The 18,641-nt window shown below is 59.7% G+C and overlaps 3 protein-coding genes across 5 annotated transcripts; 2 read left to right on the top strand and 1 right to left on the bottom strand.

Annotated features, from left to right (window-relative positions):
- The first annotated feature begins 965 nt into the window (after positions 1-965).
- On the top strand, positions 966-9,864 carry CHMP2A (charged multivesicular body protein 2A). Its single transcript, XM_084501471.1, has 6 exons — positions 966-1,103; positions 3,201-3,382; positions 4,322-4,501; positions 5,834-5,964; positions 7,653-7,714; positions 7,967-9,864. The coding sequence occupies exons 2-6, from the start codon at positions 3,215-3,217 to the stop codon at positions 8,086-8,088; spliced, it is 663 nt and encodes a 220-aa protein (XP_084357597.1). The 5' UTR covers positions 966-1,103; positions 3,201-3,214; the 3' UTR covers positions 8,089-9,864.
- Positions 9,391-12,537, top strand: LOC311425521 (natterin-3-like). 3 transcript variants are annotated; one of them, XM_084501468.1, is made up of 5 exons: positions 9,457-9,596; positions 9,945-9,980; positions 10,313-10,409; positions 10,642-11,666; positions 12,083-12,528. In XM_084501468.1, the coding sequence occupies exons 2-4, from the start codon at positions 9,966-9,968 to the stop codon at positions 11,649-11,651; spliced, it is 1,122 nt and encodes a 373-aa protein (XP_084357594.1). In that variant the 5' UTR covers positions 9,457-9,596; positions 9,945-9,965; the 3' UTR covers positions 11,652-11,666; positions 12,083-12,528. The 3 variants fall into 3 exon arrangements, with proteins under 3 accessions (XP_084357595.1, XP_084357594.1, XP_084357593.1); XM_084501469.1 differs by having other exon boundaries at positions 9,391-9,475; positions 10,642-12,537; XM_084501467.1 differs by lacking the exon at positions 12,083-12,528 and having other exon boundaries at positions 10,642-11,817.
- A 2,143-nt stretch (positions 12,538-14,680) lies between these two features.
- LOC311425519 (uncharacterized protein) lies at positions 14,681-18,617 on the bottom strand. Its single transcript, XM_084501465.1, has 4 exons — positions 18,323-18,617; positions 16,948-17,134; positions 15,612-16,624; positions 14,681-15,400 (listed from the first exon to the last, which is right to left on the bottom strand). Exons 1-3 carry the CDS (start codon positions 18,479-18,481, stop codon positions 15,843-15,845), a joined length of 1,128 nt encoding a protein of 375 aa, XP_084357591.1. The 5' UTR covers positions 18,482-18,617; the 3' UTR covers positions 14,681-15,400; positions 15,612-15,842.
- Positions 18,618-18,641: the final 24 nt, after the last annotated feature.

Here is an 18,641-nt window from a genome sequence, read left to right as displayed (position 1 = left end):
CAGTTACCCATCTTAGCACACCCAGTAACCCCAGTACCCTCTCCCAGAGCTCCCAGTGTGCCCAGTTCCCTCTCCCAGAGCTCCCAGCGTGCCCAGTTACCCATCTTAGCACACCCAGTAACCCCAGTACCCTCTCCCTGAGCTCCCAGTATGCCCAGTTCCCTATCTGAGTGCTCCCAGTATGCCCAGTACCCTCTCCCAGAGCTCCCAGTATGCCCAGTTCCCTCTCTCAGAGCTCCCAGTATGCCCAGTTCCCTGAGTGCTCCCAGTGTGCCCAGTTCCCTCTCCCAAAGCTCCCAGTGTGCCCAGTACCCTCTCCCAGAGCAGCCAGTATGTCCAGTTCCCTGTCTGAGTGCTCCCAGTGTGCCCAGTTACCCATCTTGGTACACCCAGTAACCCCAGTACCCTCTCCCAGAGCTCCCAGTATGCCCAGTTCCCTATCTGAGTGCTCCCAGTGTGCCCAGTTCCCTCTCCCAGAGCTCCCAGTATGCCCAGTTCCCCTTCCTTTGTTCCTCCCCCCCCACCGCCTGCTGTTTCCCCTCTCCCAGTACACCCCAGTATACCCACTGCCTCCCAGTCTCTCTACCCAGTTCCCCCAGCTTCCTCCAGTTCGCGCCCAGTGCTCCCCAGTACACCCAGTGCCTCCCAGTATGCCCCATTTCCTCACTCCAGTGCCTCCCAGTGTGCCTGGTCCTGTTCCCATCTCCCAGTGCCTCCCAGTATGTTCTCATGCTCCCCAGTTCCTCGTCCCAGTGCTCCCAGTATGGCCCAGTTCGCCCCAGTAGGTGTGATGTGCGCTGATTTTTCTGCGCCCAGTACAACCCAGTATATCCCAGTCACTGCCCAGTCTGTCCCAGTATATCCCAGTATCCTCCCAGTCCGCCCAGTTTCCCAGTCCTCCAGAGGCCCCCGTGGAAGCCGGAAGTGCCGCTCTGGCCGAACTCGTCTCTCCCCACGGAAAGGAAGTGACGCGGGGGGGCAATATTGACTTCCGGGAGGGCGGGGTCGCGGTACCGGCCCCCTCGTCACGTGACCAAGCACCCGGTGACGTCACTGCATTGGCGGAAGTGCTGGGACAGCCCGGGAGAGGCCGAAGGAGCCGGGTGAGGGCCCGGCGGCCGCCCCCGGGGTCATAGAGAGGGGCCGGGGGGGTGCCAGAGGGGCCCGGGCCCGGGGATCATAGAGACGAGGGCGGGGCGGGCTAGAGGGGCCCGGTACCGGGATCACAGAGCTGAGCTAGGGGGGCTAGAGGGGCTATGGGATCATAGAGACGACGGAGGGGCGGCTAGAGGGGCGCAGGGATCATAGAGACGAGGGAGGGTGGCTAGAGGGGCCCAGTACCGGTGGGACCACAGAGAGGCGCGGCCGGTACCGGAGTGACGTAAAAGGAAGTGAGCAGGGCCGCGACCATAGAGAGGCCTCCGGGCGGGGTAGAGAGGACTTCCGGGATGAAGGCGCCGGGGGGGGGGGCTTAACCATAGAGTTGTGGACCCCCGAGACCATAGAGAGGGGCGCGGTGGGGGCGGGAGGACCCGGGGGGCGGGGCTTGAGCTCCTCGCCCGGCGATTGGCTGCGGACTTCCTGTTGCCATGGCAACGGGGCGGGGCCTGGAGGGGGCTTGGGCCTGCCCCTGGGGGGTATCGGGGGCACTGGGGGGGGGCAAATAAATGCCCCGGGGGGGTAAATAAATGCCCCTGGGGGGGGAGTGGGGTAAATAAATGCCCCTGGGGGGTCTCTGGGGTGTTGGTGGGGTAAATAAATGCCCCTCGAGGGGTTTTGGGGGGTTAAGAAGTGCCCCAGTGGGGTAAATAATTGCCCCTGGGAGGGAGGGGGGGTAAATAAATGCCCCTGGGGGGTAAATAGATGCCCCTTGAGGGTCTTTTGGGGGTAAATAAGTGCCCCAATGGGGCAAATAATTGCCCCTGGGAGGGAGGGGGGGTAAATAAATGCCCCGGGGGATATGGGGGGGGGAAATAAGTGCCCCGAGGGGGTAAATAAACGCCCCTGGGGGGTAAATAGATGCCCCTGGGGGGTTCCCCTTAGGTATCCCCCTCGTGTCTGCCCCCCCCTTGTCTTCGTGCCCCCCCCTTGTCCCTCCTCTTCCTCCCTGCCCCTGTCCTCGTCCCGCTCATGGCCCCAAATCCCCGTCCCCTGGGCTGTTTCCCCCCCCCGTGTCCCCATCTCCCCACGTTTATCTTCGCCCCGTGTCCCCTCCAGGTCCACATGTCCCAAACATCCGCGTTCCCTGTGTCTGTGTCCGTGTCCCCGCGTTGTGTCCCACCTCGTCACCTCCCCGTGTCCATGTCCCCACCCTCCACGTCCCCACTGTCACATCTCCGTGACCAGGTTCCCCTTGTCTGGGCTCTGCTGTGTCCCCTCTACGTGTCCCCATCCCCATGTTTGTGTCCCCGTGGCCATCACGTCCCCGTGGCCATCATGGCCTTGTGCCCGCAGTGTCACCGTGGCCACCATGGCCACCACATCCCCACGGCTACCTTGTCCCCATGGCCACCATGTCCCCGTGTCCACCACAACCCCATGTCTGCCACGTCCCCATGGCCACCATGTCCCTGCATCCACCTTGTCCCCATGGCCACCACGTCCCCACGGCTATCATGGCCTTGTGGCCACCATGTCACCGTGGCCACCATGGCCACCACATCCCCGTGGCCACCACATCCCTGTGTCCACCACGTCCCCATGGCCACCATGTCCCTGCATCCACCTTGTCCCCATGGCCACCACGTCCTCATGTCCACAACGTCCCCATGGCCACCACGACCCCGTGTCTACCACATCCCTGTGTCCACCTTGTCCCCATGGCCACCACATCCCCATGGCCAACTTGTCCCCATGTCCACAACGTCCCCATGGCCACCATGTCCCCGCATCCACCTTGTCCCCATGGTCACCACGTCCCCATGGCCACAACGTTCCCATGGCCACCACGACCCCATGTCCACCACTTCCCCATGGCCACCACTTCCCCATGGCCACCTTATCCCTGTGTCCACCACGTCCCCATGGCCACCACGACCCTGTGTCCACCTTGTCCCCATGGCCACCACATCCCCGTGTCCATCGTGTCCCCACATCCACCACATCCCCATGTCCCCCACGCCCCTGCTCTCCCATCTCCTGCCCCATCCGTGTCCCCCTCCACCTCCCTGACGTCCTTGTCCCCCCGTCCTTGTCCCCAGGCGCCGCTGCCACCATGGACCTGCTGTTCGGGCGCCGGAAGACGCCGGAGGAGCTCCTGCGGCAGAACCAGCGGGCGCTGACCCGCGCCATGCGCGAGCTTGACCGCGAGCGCCAGAAACTGGAGGCCCAGGAGAAGAAAATCATCATCGACATCAAGAAGATGGCCAAGCAGGGCCAGATGGTGAGAGGGGACAGCGCCGGGAGGTCTGAGGGACGTGGAGGAGACGTGGAAGGGGTTTGGGGTTCTGCAGGGGGCTGTGGGGACCCTACTAGGGACTGGGGAATGTGGCGGGGACGTGGGGTCCATGGGGACCCTACTGGGGGCCAGGGAACGTGGTGGGGGTGTGAAGGACCCCAAGAGACTGCAGTGGGGCAGTGGGGACCCTACTGAGGACCAGGGAATGTGGTGGGGATGTGGAAGACCCCAAGAGATCGCAGTGGGGTCCATGGGGACCCTACTGAGGACCAGGGAATGTGGTGGGGGTGTGAAGGACCCCAAGAGACTGCAGTGGGGTACATGGGGACCCTACTGAAGACCGGGGAACGTGGTGGGGGTGTGAAGGACCCCAAGAGACTGCAGTGGGGCAATGGGGACCCTACTGAGGACCAGGGAATGTGGTGGGGGTGTGAAGGACCCCACGAGATCGCAGTGTGGTCCATGGGGACCCTACTGAGGACTGGGGAACGTGGTGGGGACGTGGAAGACCCCAAGAGACCACAGTGGGGTCCATGGGGACCCTACTGAGGACCAGGGAACATGGTGGGGGTGTGAAGGACCCCAAGAGATCGCAGTGGGGCAATGGGGACCCTACTGAGGACCAGGGAATGTGGTGGGGGCATGAAGGACCCCAAGAGATCGCAGTGGGGTACATGGGGACCCTACTGGGGGCCAGGGAATGTGGTGGGGACGTGGAAGACCCCAAGAGATCGCAGTGGGGCAATGGGGACCCTACTGGAGACCGGGGAACGTGGTTGGGGCGTGGAGGACCCCAAGCGACCACAGCAGCTACAAGTGGACCAGGAGACCACGGAGATGGGTCCCTGGAGGTGCCCCCTGGCCTCTCAGGGGGGCTTCGGGGCCACCCAACATGTGTGTCCCCCCCCAATTCCCGGCCTGCAGGACGCGGTGAAGATCATGGCGAAGGACCTGGTGCGGACGCGGCGCTACGTGAAGAAGTTCATCACCATGCGGGCCAACGTCCAGGCCGTGTCCCTCAAGATCCAGACCCTCAAGTCCAACAACTCCATGGCCCAGGCCATGAAGGGTGTCACCAAGGCCATGGCCACCATGAACCGCCAGGTGGGTGCCCGCGGGGGGCGTCCTCAAGCTCTTGGGTGGCCACCAAGAGCTCCCCAAGGGTGGCCGTGAGGATGTCCTTGAGCCCGTGGCCACCAGGAACTCTCCAGGGGTGGCCATGAGGATGTCTTTGAGCCCATGGCCACCAGGAACTCTCCAGGGGTGGCCATGAGGATGTCCTTGAGCCCATGGCCACCAAGAGCTCTTCAGGGGTGGCTGTGAGGATGTCTTTGAGCCCGTGGCCACCAAGAGCCCTCCAGAGGTAGCCATAAGGATGTCTTTGAGCCCGTGGCCACCAGGAACTCTCCAGGGGTGGACATAAGGATGTCCTTGAGTCCGTGGCCACCAGGAACTCTCCAGGGGTGGCCGTGAGGATGTTCTTGAGCTCTTGGGTGGCCACCAAGAGTTCTCCAGGGGTGGCCGTGAGGATGTCTTTGAGCCCGTGGCCACCAAGAGCTCTCCAGGGGTGGCCATGGGGATGTTCTTGAGCCTGTGGCCACCAAGAGCTCTCCAGGGGTGGCCATGGGGATGTTCTTGAGCCTGTGGCCACCAAGAGCTCTCCAGGGGTGGCCGTGAGGATGTCCTTGAGCCCGTGGCCACCAAGAGCTCTCCAAGGGTGGCCGTGGGGATGTCTTTGAGCCCGTGGCCACCAGGAACTCTCCAGGGGTGGCCGTGAGGATGTTCTTGAGCTCTTGGGTGGCCACCAAGAGTTCTCCAGGGGTGGCCATGAGGATGTTCTTGAGCCCGTGGCCACCAAGAGCTCTGCAGGGGTGGCCATGAGGGTGTCATTGAGCCCGTGGCCACCAAGAGCTCTTCAGGGGTGGCCGTGAGGATGTTCTTGAGCCCATGGCCACCAGGAACTCTCCAGGGGTGGCCGTGACGATGTCTTTGAGCCCGTGGCCACCAAGAGCTCTCCAGGGGTGGCCATGAGGATGTCCTTGAGCCCATGGCCACTACAGGGTGACCCGGGGATGTCCCCGAGGCTGTGGCCACCGTAAGGTGCTCTGTGGGGTTGTCCCCAAGGTTGTGGCCATCGCGGCCTGTCCTGAAGTAGCCACGGGGATGTCTTGGAGAGTGTGGCCACCATGAGTTGCCCTGGGCTATCTGTGAGGATGTCCCCAAAGCCATGGCCACCACCAGCTGCTCTGGGGGGACATCCTGGTGGCCACGGTTGCCACCAGCTGCTTGGGGTGGCCGTGAGGATGTCCGTGGCCACCCCGAGCTGACCAAGGCCCGAGGCCGTGGCTACCAGGAACTACTTTGTGGCCACCAAGAGCTGGCCAGCCGTGTCCCCACGTGCCACCAGCTGTGTCCTGGTGTGTCCCCCCTCCCCAGCTGAAGCTGCCGCAGATCCAGAAGATCATGATGGAGTTCGAGAAGCAGGCGGAGATCATGGACATGAAGGAGGAGCTGATGAACGACGCCATCGACGACGCCATGGGGGACGAGGATGATGAGGAAGAGAGGTTGGGGGGGGGGGTGGAGGAAGCATGGGGTGGGGGGGGGGGCAGAGACACGGGGGCGTGGGGGCGGTGGGGACGGGAGGGGGACGCGTGGGCATGGGGAGATGGGGAAAGGGGAATGTGGGGGGACCTGGGGGATGGATGCGGGGGGGACAGGGGCAAGAGGGGACATTGGGGTCGTGGGGGGGACATGAGGGGATGTTGGGGTCGTGGGGGGGACACGAGGGGACATTGGGGTCATGGGGGGGCATGTGGGGACATTGGGGTTGTGGGGGGGACACAAGGGGACATTGGGGTCATGGGTCACAAGGGGACATTGGGGTTGTGGGGGGGACATGAGGGGACATTGGAGTCGTGGGGGGGTCACAAGGGGATATTGGGGTTGTGGGGGGGACACGAAGGGACATTGGGGTCGTGGGGGGGACACGAAGGGACGTTGGGGTTGTGGGGGGGCACTTGGGGACATTGGGGTCGTGGGGCGGGACACGAGAGGACATTGGGGCCGTGGGGGGGACATGAGGGGACATTGGAGTCGTGGGGGGGTCACAAGAGGATATTGGGGTTGTGGGGGGGACACGAGGGGACTTTGGGGTCATGGGGGGGCATGTGGGGACATTGGGGTCATGGGGTGGATACATGGGAACTTTGGGGTCGTGGGGGGGCACATGGGGACATTGGGGTTATGGGGGGGACATGAGGGGACATTGGGGTCATGGGGGGACACGAGAGGACATTGGGGTCATGGGGGGGATACATGGGGACATTGGGTTTGTGGGGGGGACATGAGGGGACATTGGGGTCATGGGGGGGACACGAGGGGACATTGGGGTTGTGGGGGTCACAAGGGGATGTTGGGGTCGTGGGGGGGACATGAGGGGACATTGGGGTTGTGGGGGGGACACGAGGGGACTTTGGGGTCGTGGGGGGGCATGTGGGGACATTGGGGTTGTGGGGGTCACAAGGGGATATTGGGGTCGTGGGGGGGACATGAGGGGACATTGGGGTCGTGGGGGGGACACGAGGGGACTTTGGGGTTGTGGGGGGGACATGAGGGGACATTGGGGTCGTGGGGGGGACACGAGGGGACATTGGGGTTGTGGGGGGGGAAGTGGGGACATTGGGATCATGGGGGGGATACATGGGGAATTTGGGGTCGTGGGGGGGACACGAAGGGACTTTAGGGTCATGGGGGGGCATGTGGGGACATTGGGGTCATGGGGGGGACATGAGGGGACATTGGAGTCGTGGGGGGGTCACAAGAGAATATTGGGGTTGTGGGGGGGACACGAGGGGACTTTGGGGTCATGGGGGGGCATGTGGGGACATTGGGGTCATGGGGGGGACACGAGGGGACATTGGGGTTGTGGGGGTCACAAGGGGATATTGGGGTCGTGGGGGGGACATGAGGGGACATTGGGGTCATGGGGGGGACACGAGGGGACTTTGGGGTTGTGGGGGTCACAAGGGGATATTGGGGTCGTGGGGGGGACATGAGGGGACATTGGGGTCATGGGGGGGACACGAGGGGACTTTGGGGTCGTGGGGGGGACACGAGGGGATGTTGGGGTCGTGGGGCACGCGGGGGGACCTGGGGGGTTGTGGCGGGGATCTGGGGGTACAGGGTGGGGTCAGGGGACAATTTGGGGTCCTGGCGTGACCTCTGACCCCCCCTTGTCGTCCCCCCCCCCCAGCGACGCGGTGGTGTCCCAGGTACTGGACGAGCTGGGGCTGACCCTCACCGACGAGCTGGCCAGTGAGTGGGGCTGGGGGGGGCCGGGGGGCGGATTTGGGGGGGGGTCAGGAAGATTGGGGGGGGGTCAGGGGCCGTTTTGGGGGCGTTTGGGGGTTTTTAGTGGGTCTGGGGGGGGATCGGGGAGCGTTTTTGGAGGCCTGGGGGGACATTTTGGGGAGGGGGCGGGGGGATATTTGGGGGGGGCATTTTTTTTGGGGGGGGGGGGACGGACAACGGGGTGGCGACCCCCTGACCTTTGCCCTTTGCCCCCAGCCCTGCCCACCCCGGGGGGGTCGCTGGCGGCGGGGGAGGGGCGGGCGGCTGAGGCCGCCGCCGCATTGGCCGACGCTGACGCCGACCTCGAGGAGCGGCTCAAGAACCTGCGCCGGGACTGACCTCTGACCTTTGACCTCTGACCTTTGACCTCTGACCTTTGACCTCTGACCTTTGACCTTTGACCTCTGACCCCCACCAGCGACCTCCAGCCCCTCTCCATGCCGCCCCCCCCCATCCCTGCGCTGATCTCTGACCTTTGACCTCCGACCTTTTGGGGACTCGTGGCCCCCCCCCCACCCCTTCCGAGGGCTGACCCATGACCTCTGGTGACCTGTAACCCCCCCCTAATGACCTTTGACCCTGCCCAAATACCCCAGAGGGGGGGCATCTCCAACACTACAGGGCCTCACCCCCCCTGGGGGTATTTGCACCCCCCCCCCAGAGGTATATTTGCCCCTCCACGGGGGCTTTGCCCCCCCTTTTTTGGGGTATTTGCCCCTCGCTTTTATTTTTGCCCCCCCCCCTTTTTTTTTTCCCCCCTTTTTTTCTGGGTTATCGACTCTTTTGGACTATTTGCCCCCTCTCTGGGCTATTTGCCCCCCCCTCTTTGCGTTATTTGCCCCCCGCTGGGGTTATTTGCACTCCTTCCTGGGGGGTATTTGTCCCCCCCACCCCCCCAGATGGGGCAGTTGAGTTGAAACGGGGCAATAAAGGCTGCACATTGGGACCTGCCGCCTCCCCCCACTGCTTCCTGGGACCCCCAGTGCCTCCCAGTAAGGGACTGGGAGCACTGGGAGGAGGGGTGGTGTTGGGGGGGGATTCTCTGTTGGCTGCTATGGGGTTGGGCACCGGTGGGACCACGGCTCCGTGTCCGACAGCAAGCCACCGAAGAGCACGTTTCCATGCTAAAAAACGACGTTTTGGGGCAACAAAGAAGATGCTGGATGAGATCGGCAGCTGCGGCCCCGTTTTGGGGTGAAAACTCTTCAAATTGGTGCATCCCAGCTTGCATAGACTTCTCTTTTCAGGGGGAATCCCCCCCATATTTAGCATCCCTGGTGGATCGGGATTTTGGGTGTGATTTCTGATGCCTTCCTCTTCTGAATGTGCGAATGCAGCGGGTCTGGAGCAGAAAATGAAGCTTTTTGGTTGAAAAGGAAAAAATAGTGATTTATGTTGTTTTTCCACAAGTGACGACTTTGACTGATTTTTGGTGTGAGACGAGCTGTTTTTGGTGCCTGCGGAACCTGGCAATGGGCATTTTGTGCTGCTTGAGGCTGCTTTTTAGGTGCCAACGTGTTTTTCCCACTTGGAAAAAAAAAAACAGTAATGCTAAATTTCTGCAGAAAGCAGAAAATTTGCTGGTTTCTCAATAATTGCCAACCCCCTTTAGTTTTTTTTTTCTTCTTCTTTTTTTTTTCTTTCTTTCTTTTTTTTTTTTTTTTTTTCATTGATTTGCACTTCTCATTCAGACTTTGATCTGTTCCCTGGAGTGCGCGTCCCCAGGTGAGCACAGCCATGCTAGAAAACACCACTCTGCTCCAGAAGTGACCCCAAAAGGACCTAAATCACCCCAAAATAACGGGATTTACGTTGCGGTGAGATTGGAGGTTGGAGCAGAGGCAAGGTAGGGAGCGTGCAAGAGCGACCTCAACATCTGTTGGGGTGTGCGTTGAGCCTGATGGGTGAAGAACCCAGCAGAACCCAAAATGCTTGGTTTTAGCCCCAAAATGGGGAGTTTTTTTGAGCCTTGTTGGAGCAAGTGCCTGTCCTGTGTGAGGACAGGATGGTTTGAGCCATCAGGGTTGGTTTGACGGGACGGGGGGAGGATGCGTCCGTGGGGTTGTTGAAATAAATGTTTCTTTATCAAAAATGTATTTTATATTTATTTTAAACATTTGTGTATTGCATCTATTTTGTATGTTTCACGTGTTTCGCACATTTATGTACAAATTTGTATATATTTAATTCATAGCCTCTGGAGGTGGCTGGCAGGATGCTGACATACAAGGTATGACTCTTCGCTGGGTGCATTTTGGGGCATTTTGGGGGATTTTTGACCATTCTGATGACATTCCCAGCTCCCAGAAAACAGTTATTAAAAACGATAAGAATAATTTTTTGAAAAAAAAGGCCGTTTTGAGCGAGTGCTGCGTTGCGTTTCCCAGCCTTCCCCCCTAGATGGTTAAAAATTAAAGCTGTGTCAACACGGGCAGGTGGAATTTTAACCCTAAAAAACGAGGGAAAAAAGGTTGGGTCGGGATCCGGCCGTGACCTCCGGGCCCGGGTGCCACCGTTGGGGTCATCCTCGATGGGTGACACCTCCCTCGGTCTTCCCTCCAGCCCTGCCTCGTCGCTGCCCTCCTCTTCCTCGTCCATGCTGGGGCTGATGGAGCTCCTGGATCGCTGCCGGTGGGAAGGAAACTTCTCCAGCACCTCGGTGAGTCCTTGGCCTCTTCCATCCCTACGTCCTCCAACCCATTTTCACCCCAAAAAAAACCAAGAAACGTTGGTGGAGGTCTTCTTTAGCATTTTCTTGGCCACCTCTGATGGTGCAGGCATGGAGCTGGCCGCATCCCCGGTGGAGAATCTCTTCATCAGCAGCGTTGGAGGGATGAAGGCATCTCGGTTGCATCTTATACGGCCAAAATATATATTTTTTTCCCCTGCAGGCACCAGCTGGAACCTTAATGAGAAGGCTGAAGGCAAGGAGAGACCTTCCCACCTGGAATGGGTGGATTTTGACGGCACGCTGCCAGCCGACACCGTGTCCAACTGGAACAACTACACCAAGACGATGGAGTACGTCTGCTCCACGGAGGAGGACGGTTGCAACACCGGCGCCTACGTCCCCAGCCGGGGCCCGTTTTGCTTCTATGCCTTCTGGCAGTCCGAGCACCGCGTGTCCAAATTCAAGCTGCTGGTCAACAGAGGCAACCTGGAGGCGTTGCGTTGGGTGGACGACTCCTTCGGCGACGTGCCCGAAAACGCGGTGGAGGGCTGCCCCTCCGTTGACATCTACGTCGGTAGGAACCAGTACGGCCTGGGGAAGGTCTCCAAGGACCAGCGGGGTTTCTTCGTGGTGGTGGACCACGAGGAGGTTTGGTTCAAGTGGTACCAAGTCCTGGCTGTCCAGACGGGCCCAGCAGACGTCACCATCTCGGACGTCCGCTACAACACGAGCGAGGCGGTGGGGCGCGGGGAGGACGTCACGCTGACGAAGACCACGGTGAAGAACGAAGGCTGCCGAGGGACGCGGGAAGAGGTCGCCTTGGAAGAGGCCGCCGTGGTGATGCACGACTGGGAGCTGGACCAGAGGGTCTTCTCCACCATCCACGGAGCGCTGCGAGCCGCCCCCTTGGCCTTCAACGGGACGAGCTGGGAGGCCACCAACGTCACCAGAGTCAACTGGGTGGGACGAGCCACCACCGGCGAGTACGTTGTCCATACCCGCAACGTCAAGGTGCAGATGCGACCCCGTACGACGTGCACGGTGGCCCTGGTGGGACGCCAGCTGGACGTCCGCGTCCCGTTCACCGCGTGCTTGACCCGTGACTTCGGTGACGGCCAACTGCACCGCGTGGCCGTGACGGGGGTGGCCCGCAGCCGGGCGGTGGTGGACGTCCAGGCCGGCGTCGAGCAGTGCTCACCCCTCGCTGGTTCCTCGCCGTGCCGGGGGTAGCGGTCGATGAGGAAGGTTGGTGCTATGCAAGGCGTTTTTTTTTTTTCTTTTTTCTTCCAATTGGCATCTTTTGAAGTATGCAATTTCTACCTTTTTTTTTTTTCTACCCCTTTTTTTTTTTTTTCTCAAATAACCCACATCTCTCCCCAAAACAATGCAGCAGCAACATGAAATGCAAAAAAATGCTTTTTTTTTTTTTTTCTTCTGCAAAAAGGCACATTTTGAAGCCTGCCTTTTCTATTTTTACCCAAATAACCTTCATCCCTCCCTGAAAAGATGCAACGCGGGATAAAGAAAAATACATTTTTACAGTCTTCACTTTTCTATATTTTTCCTAAGTAACCTCCGTCTCAAAATGATATGATAACAACCCAGAATTCAGAAAAATGCATTTCTTGCGATCTCTGTTTTTCCTTTTTTTCTATAATAAGTGTCATCAAGCAACCTCTCTCCAAACCAACACAGCAGCTGTGCATCAAGAAGCCTCCTTCCACCCAGCATTGGATGGGCATCATTTTCTGCTGCGACGTCTGCGTTGCGTTTTCCTTTTCCCTCCTCTTGCGTTTTGTGAAAAAAAATACTTGCAAATCAGACAAATCGAGCCGCATGGTTTGTTAGGGCGAGGTGATGTGCAGGGGTCTGCCCCAAAATGCTTCAAGGTGAGTTGAAAAGTCAACGCAAACCAAAGAGGAGAAGTTGAACGCTCCCATCACATGGGTGGACCGCCGGCCAACGTGTCTACGAGCATTGGCTACCTTCCCCCAAAGCCTCTCCTGCCACTTCTGTGATGAGTGGGATGCCATTGGGGATGGATTGTCCCTTTGGGTCGGGTGTCCCAGCTGTGTCCCCATCCCAACACTGCTCACTTCCAACCTACTCATTGGTGGGGCAGAGGAGGAAAGAGAGATGCTCATGAAAGTGGCATCATCTCAGGAGGACTTAGGGGAGACCCCAGCTCCACCACATTTGCAGGACCCTGTCCCCCTCTTCTCGTTACTCACCTGCTGGGGTCACCCTGGCTTGGGAGGGGCTTTTTGGGGACAAACAGCAACTTTCTTGGCCCGACAGCAAATTGGAGGCTGGAAATTGCTCCCAGAAAACTGATTTGGGTGGAGAAAAGCCCAGCTCCAGGCGCAGGAGCCGTTTCCACCCCTCAGCACCTGCAATAAGCTTGCAACCCCTCCCCTGAAAAACCCACAAAAGTGGCGGAAACCACAAAAAAATCCCACTTCATCCCCTGAGCCGGGATGTGGGGGGCAGACAGGTCCCCAAAACGTGCTGGGGCTCGGGGACCTGCAGGATTGTGTTGTCATCCCCCAATTTTGCTCCAGCCTGGGGCTGTGGTGGGCTTGGGGAGCACAAAGCCCCCCCTGCCCTTGCACTCCAGTGCAACCTTGTGCCCCCAGGCCCCCCTCCCATGCACCCCCATGCCCCTTGCCCCCCACCCGTGCTCCCTGTAAGAACCCAGTGCATTCCCCGGCCCCCACTTGCACCCTTTACACCCCTTCCTGGCACCCAATGCACCCCCCATTGCCCCCCTCTTGCACCCAATGCACCCACTTTGTACCCAATGCACCCCATTGCAGCCCCCCCTGCACCCCTGCTTGCACCCAATGCACCCCCCTCACACCCTTTACACCCCCTCCTTGCACTCCCCTTGCACCCATTTCCTCCTCTCCCTCCAAACTTACCCCCCCCCCCAATGATCCCCCTCAAGACCCCCTCAACCCTCTCCCCACCAAAGCTGCCACCGGCACCGAAGGGGTTAACCTCCCTCCCTCTCCACCCCTTCCCGCCAAGGCGGAGCGATAAGAGCCGACCAATCAGGGGCGGAGATTTGGGGGCCCCAAAATTGCCTGGGGGGGGGGGTTAAGTCTGAGACAGCCGGTTGGGGGGTGGGCGCAATGCGTTGCAATGCACTGCAGTGAGGGCACCACGCTGCAACGCGTGCTGTGCTGCAAACGCTGCACCATGCTGCAAACACTGCAGTGTGCTGCAAACACCGTGCTTGTGCTGCAAACACTGCACTGTACTGCAAACACGGTGCATGTGCTGCAAACACCGTGCTTGTGCTGCAAGTACTGCGCTGTGCTACAAACACTATGCATGTGCTGCAAATGCTGCACCACGCTGCAAACGCTGTGCATGTGCTGCAAAACACCATGCTTATGCTGCAAATACTGCACTGTGCTACAAACACTATGCATGTGCTGCAAACGCTGCACCATGCTGCAAACACTGTGCATGTGCTGCAAACACTGCGCTGTCTACAAACACTATGCATGTGCTACAAACACTATGCACGTGCTGCAAACAGTGCTGTGTACTGCAGCACACTGCGCCGTGCTGCAAACACTGCAGCACACTGCAAACACGGTGCACGTGCTGCAAACACCATGCTTGTGCAGCAAATACTGTGCTGTGCTACAAACACTATGCATGTGCTGCAAATGCTGCACCGTGCTGCAAACACTGCAGCACACTGCAAACGCTGTGCTTGTGCTGCAAACACTGCACTGTACTGCAAACACTGCGCCGTGCTGCAAACACCACACTGTGCTGCAAATACTGCAGCATATGGCAAGCACTGTACACGTGCTGCAAACACTACACATATGCTGCAAATACTGCAGTCCACTGCAAATACTGTGCACATGCTGCAAACACCGCAGTGTGCTGCAAACTCTGTGCACATGCTGCAAGCACTGCACTAATGCAAACACCGCAAGCAATGTGGCACACTGCAAACACTGCGCTGTGCTGCAAACACTGCATTGCCAGGATCACGTTGTGCTGCAAGCATGGTGGGTTGCAAATGATGCATTCCAAATGTGCTGCTGCTGAATGAACACTGCACTGCAAGCCAGGTGCCACAGTGCAATTGCAATTGATGCAGTGCAAGCTGCACACCCAGCAGCGCTGCTCCTACATTTTGCACCCAAATCCCTGATTTCTTGCATTCCCCGTGCCCCCCATGTGAAATTTTTTGCCCTCACCCCCTGCAGACAAAGAAGAAGCAGAGCAGAGGCTGCAGAGAAATGGGTAAAACCGTCATTACAGCGAGTGGGGGGGCAGAAAGAGGGGGCAAACCCACAGGGAGGAGGCCCCGGGTGTCCGCCAAGCGGTCCATGAGGTAGGTCGGTCTCGGAGAGTTAAGGCCTGGAGAGGAGGAGGTCACTTGTTGCAGGGGTGACAATGAATAAATAGTGGGAAAAAAAAAAAAGTGATCGATCCTGGACGGCTTAATTGGGGTGTCCTGGTTGTGGAGAGGAGGTTGGGGGGGTGTGAAGGAGGTGGGTGAGAGCCCGAAGTACCACCATGGGACATCAACCATCAGTCCATCTTCATCTCTATCCATGGAGGATCTCCTCTGGGACCAGGGAACCAAGTTCTGGAGCCACCAGGCTCACGGAGGACATCGACCATCAAACCATCTTCACCTCCATCCGCTGCGTTTCAGGATTGCTGTGTCCTGGAGCCACCAGCTTCATGGAGATCATCAACCATCAACCCATCTTCACCCCTATCCATGGTTGATCTCCTCTGGGACCATGGAACCAAGTTCTAGAGCCACCAGGCTCACGGAGGACATCGACCACCAGCCCATCTCCACCCCCATCCCAGTTGCCCTGTCCATCCCCAGCAGCCACCATGAAACCAGCACCACAAAACCAGCACCAGATGGCTGCATCCACCCTGCGTGCCCAACCTCCACAAACCCCCTGGTGGCTGGAAAACCACATCACCACCTCCTGGGGACCACCACCACCACCTCATCCTCTATCAACCCCACCACCACCTCCTCGGGACCACCACCACCCCATCACCACCTCCTCCTCCTCCTGGGGACCACCAGCACCACCCCGTCCTCTTCCAACCCTACCACTGCCTGGTGGACCACCACCACCCCATGAGGACCACCACCACCACTCCATCCTCTCCCAACCCCATCACCACCACCTCCTGGGGACCACCACCACCCCATCACCACCTCCTCCTCCTCCTGGGGACCACCACCACCACCCCGTCCTCTCCCAACCCTACCACCTCCTGGTGAACCACCACCACCCCATGGGGACCACCACCACCACCACCCAATCCTCTCCCAACCCCATTACCACCTCCTTCCTAGTGGACCACCACCACCCAACGGGGACCACCACCACCCCATCCTCTCCCCCCCAACCCCAATCACTTGTCCCTAGCGGCCGCCCGGGCGTGGATCCGCGTGTGCCGGGCGAGCGACGACTTATTGCTGAAGCTCTTCCCGCAGTGGGCGCAGGGGAAGGGTCTCTCGCCCGTGTGCGAGCGCTCGTGCACCGTCAGGTCCGCCAGGTACTTGAAGCTCTTGCCGCAGGCGCCGCAGGGGTAGGGCCGCTCCTGGGTGTGCGAGCGCCGGTGCATGGTGAGGTTGGACTGCTGGCTGAAGCGCTTGCCGCAGGCGGCGCAGGGGTAAGGGCGCTCGCCCGTGTGCGACCGCTGGTGCTTGTTGAGGTCCGAGGGGTTGGTGAAGGTCTTGCCGCAGGCGCCGCAGCCGTAGGGCCGCTCGCCCGTGTGCAGCCGCTGGTGGGTGGTGAGGGTGGAGAGGTGGCCGAAGCTCTTGCCGCAGGCGCCGCAGGCGTAGGGCTTCACCCCGGTGTGGGTCCGCTGGTGGGTTTTCAGGTGGGTCAAGCGCCCGAAGCTTTTGCCGCATTCGCCGCAGGGGTAGGGGCGCTCCTTGCCCGGCGCCCGTTTTGCCCACGGCGCCTTCTCCGGGCTCTCGGTGCCCTCGGCGGGTCCTGGGGGGGGTGGCTGCTGCGGGAGGGGGGCCCCCGGGGTCCCTCTTGGCTGCTGGGGGGTCTCCGTCTGCGGGGGGGTCTCCGTCTGCACGGGGGTCCCGATGGAGTCAGCCTGGAGGGTGCCGGGGAGGGGGCGCGGAGGGGCTTGGGGGGGTGAAGCGGGGTCCTCCTGCTCTCCGCTCGCCACCGTGGGACCTGTGTGGGGTGGGGGGGGGGGGGGGGGGGGGAGAAGGGGGTGCATGAGGTTGGGGAGCCCCCCAGGGTGCTCCTCAACACCCTGGGGTCTCCTCCAGCAGCGGTGGGGGCAGTCTGAGTCCTGCTGCTGGGGAAAACCCCAAATCCCCCCAAATTGGTGGGGGCCACCTTCTCCTCCTCCTCCTCGGTACCCCAGGGGCTTTCCAGCACCGGGACCTCTTTTTGGCCATGGGGGGGGGGGACCTGAGCAGACCAAACCTGCTCACCCCCCCCCACACCCATATTTTTTGGGGGAAACCCACCCTTTTCCTACAACCCCTTACCCGTTTCCCGCTGGTTCTCCTCTTCCTCATCTTCCTCGGGGTCGAACTTGACCTTGCTCCACGCCGCCTCCCCCCGCCACCCGTCTCCGGGGGGGGTCTGGGGGGGCTCTGCTGGGGGGTCCAACACCACCTCGGGGTCCTCGGCGTCCCCGGGGGCCACCTCCTCCACCTTCACTCGCACCGTCACCTGCGGGACCCGAGCACAACGGGGGGGCCCCCAAAGGTTGGGGGGGGGGGCGTTAAAAATGGGGGGGGGGGCAACCCTATATTTTGGGTGGGGTGTTGGAAATGGGGCGCTTCCCTTTATTTTGGGGGTCATAACAAAGTGGGTGCTACCTTTTATTTTGGGGGGGCGTTGTAAAAGAGGGGTGGCGTGCTACCCTGGATTTTGGGGGTCACAAAAAAGGGGGTGCTATTTTTTGGGGGGGGGCATTGCATAGGGAGCATACCCTTTATTTTGGGGGATGTCGCAAGGGGGGTGCTACCCTTTATTTTGGGGTCATTGCAAAGGGGGTGCTATATTTTATTTTATTTTATTTTATTTTATTTTATTTTATTTTATTTTATTTTATTTTATTTTATTTTATTTTATTTTATTTTATATTTTATTTTATTTTTTTCCACCCTATTTTTTTTGGGGGGGGGGAAGCATTGCATAGGGGGTGCTACCCAATATTTTGGCAGATGTTGCAGAGGGGGTGCTGCCCTTTATTTTGGGGGATATTGCAACAGGGTCACTACCCTATTTTTTTTGGGGGGGGGGGCTTTGCAAGGGGGGGGTGCTACTTTATTTTGGGGGATGCTGCAACGGGGTCACTACCCTATTTTTTGGGGGGGGTGTTGCAAAGGGGGGTGCTACTTTATTTTGGTTGGGGAATGTTGCAACAGGGTCACTACCCTATTTTTTTTGGGGGGGGGCGTTGTAAAGGGGGGGTGCTACTTTATTTTGGGGGATGCTGCAATGGGGTCACTACCCTATTTTTTTGGGGGGGGCGTTACAAGGGGGGTGCTACTTTATTTTGGGGGATGTCGCAACGGGGTCACTACCCTATTTTTTTGGGGGGGGCATTGCAAAGGGGGGTGCTACTTTATTTTGGGGGATGTCGCAACGGGGTCACTACCCTATTTTTTGGGGGGGGCATTGCAAAGGGGGGTGCTACTTTATTTTGGGGGATGCTGCAACAGGGATACTACTGTATTTTTTTTGGGGGGGGCGTTGCATGGTGAGCACTGCATTGCTTTTCGAGGGGGACAAGGAGCTTTGCTGCTGGAGATGATGCTCCCAAGCAGCACCGCGAAGGCACCGAACCCATTTTTTTTGTTTTTTTTTTTTTTGTTTTTTTTTGGGGGGGGGGCATCTCCCCGCTTTCCTCACCTGCTGCTCCCACCCTCCTCCGTCCCTCCTCCCCGGCTGGAAACTCTCGGCCAAGGCGACGGCTTGGGCGCAGGATTCGGGGTGCCTCACCCAGACCCAGCTCTGGATGTCCTCGGGGAGGATGCTGAGGAATTGCTCCAGCACCAGCAGCTCCAGCATCTCCTCCTTGCTCAGCGCCTCCGGCCTCAGCCACCCCCGCGACAGCTCCCGCAGCCTGCGGCAGGCGTCCCCCGGCCCGTCGCCTCCTGGTAGCGAAATTGCCGAAAACGCAGGCGCCGCAGCTCCGTCCCGGCCCCCCCCCAACGCCAACGACGCCACC

Source organism: Aythya ferina (genome assembly GCF_964211825.1).
Source record: "Aythya ferina genome assembly, chromosome: 31".
NCBI classification, from domain to species: domain Eukaryota; kingdom Metazoa; phylum Chordata; class Aves; order Anseriformes; family Anatidae; genus Aythya; species Aythya ferina.
The sequence above is the reverse complement of the archived record's forward strand: the minus strand, read 5'-3'. Positions and strand labels throughout refer to the sequence as shown.

Coding starts and splice junctions, on each gene's coding strand:
- CHMP2A (XM_084501471.1), top strand. CDS start 3,215: ATGGACCTGCTGTTCGGGCGCCGGAAGACGCCGGAGGAGCTCCTGCGG. Junction 3,383..4,321: donor TGGCCAAGCAGGGCCAGATG/GTGAGAGGGGAC, acceptor CCCGGCCTGCAG/GACGCGGTGAAGATCATGGC. Junction 5,965..7,652: donor GAGGATGATGAGGAAGAGAG/GTTGGGGGGGGG, acceptor CCCCCCCCCCAG/CGACGCGGTGGTGTCCCAGG.
- LOC311425521 (XM_084501469.1), top strand. Junction 10,410..10,641: donor GAAACTTCTCCAGCACCTCG/GTGAGTCCTTGG, acceptor TTTCCCCTGCAG/GCACCAGCTGGAACCTTAAT.
- LOC311425519 (XM_084501465.1), bottom strand. CDS start 18,481: ATGCTGGAGCTGCTGGTGCTGGAGCAATTCCTCAGCATCCTCCCCGAG. Junction 17,135..18,322: donor GAGGAGGGTGGGAGCAGCAG/GTGAGGAAAGCG, acceptor CGGGTCCCGCAG/GTGACGGTGCGAGTGAAGGT. Junction 16,625..16,947: donor GGAGAACCAGCGGGAAACGG/GTAAGGGGTTGT, acceptor CACCCCACACAG/GTCCCACGGTGGCGAGCGGA.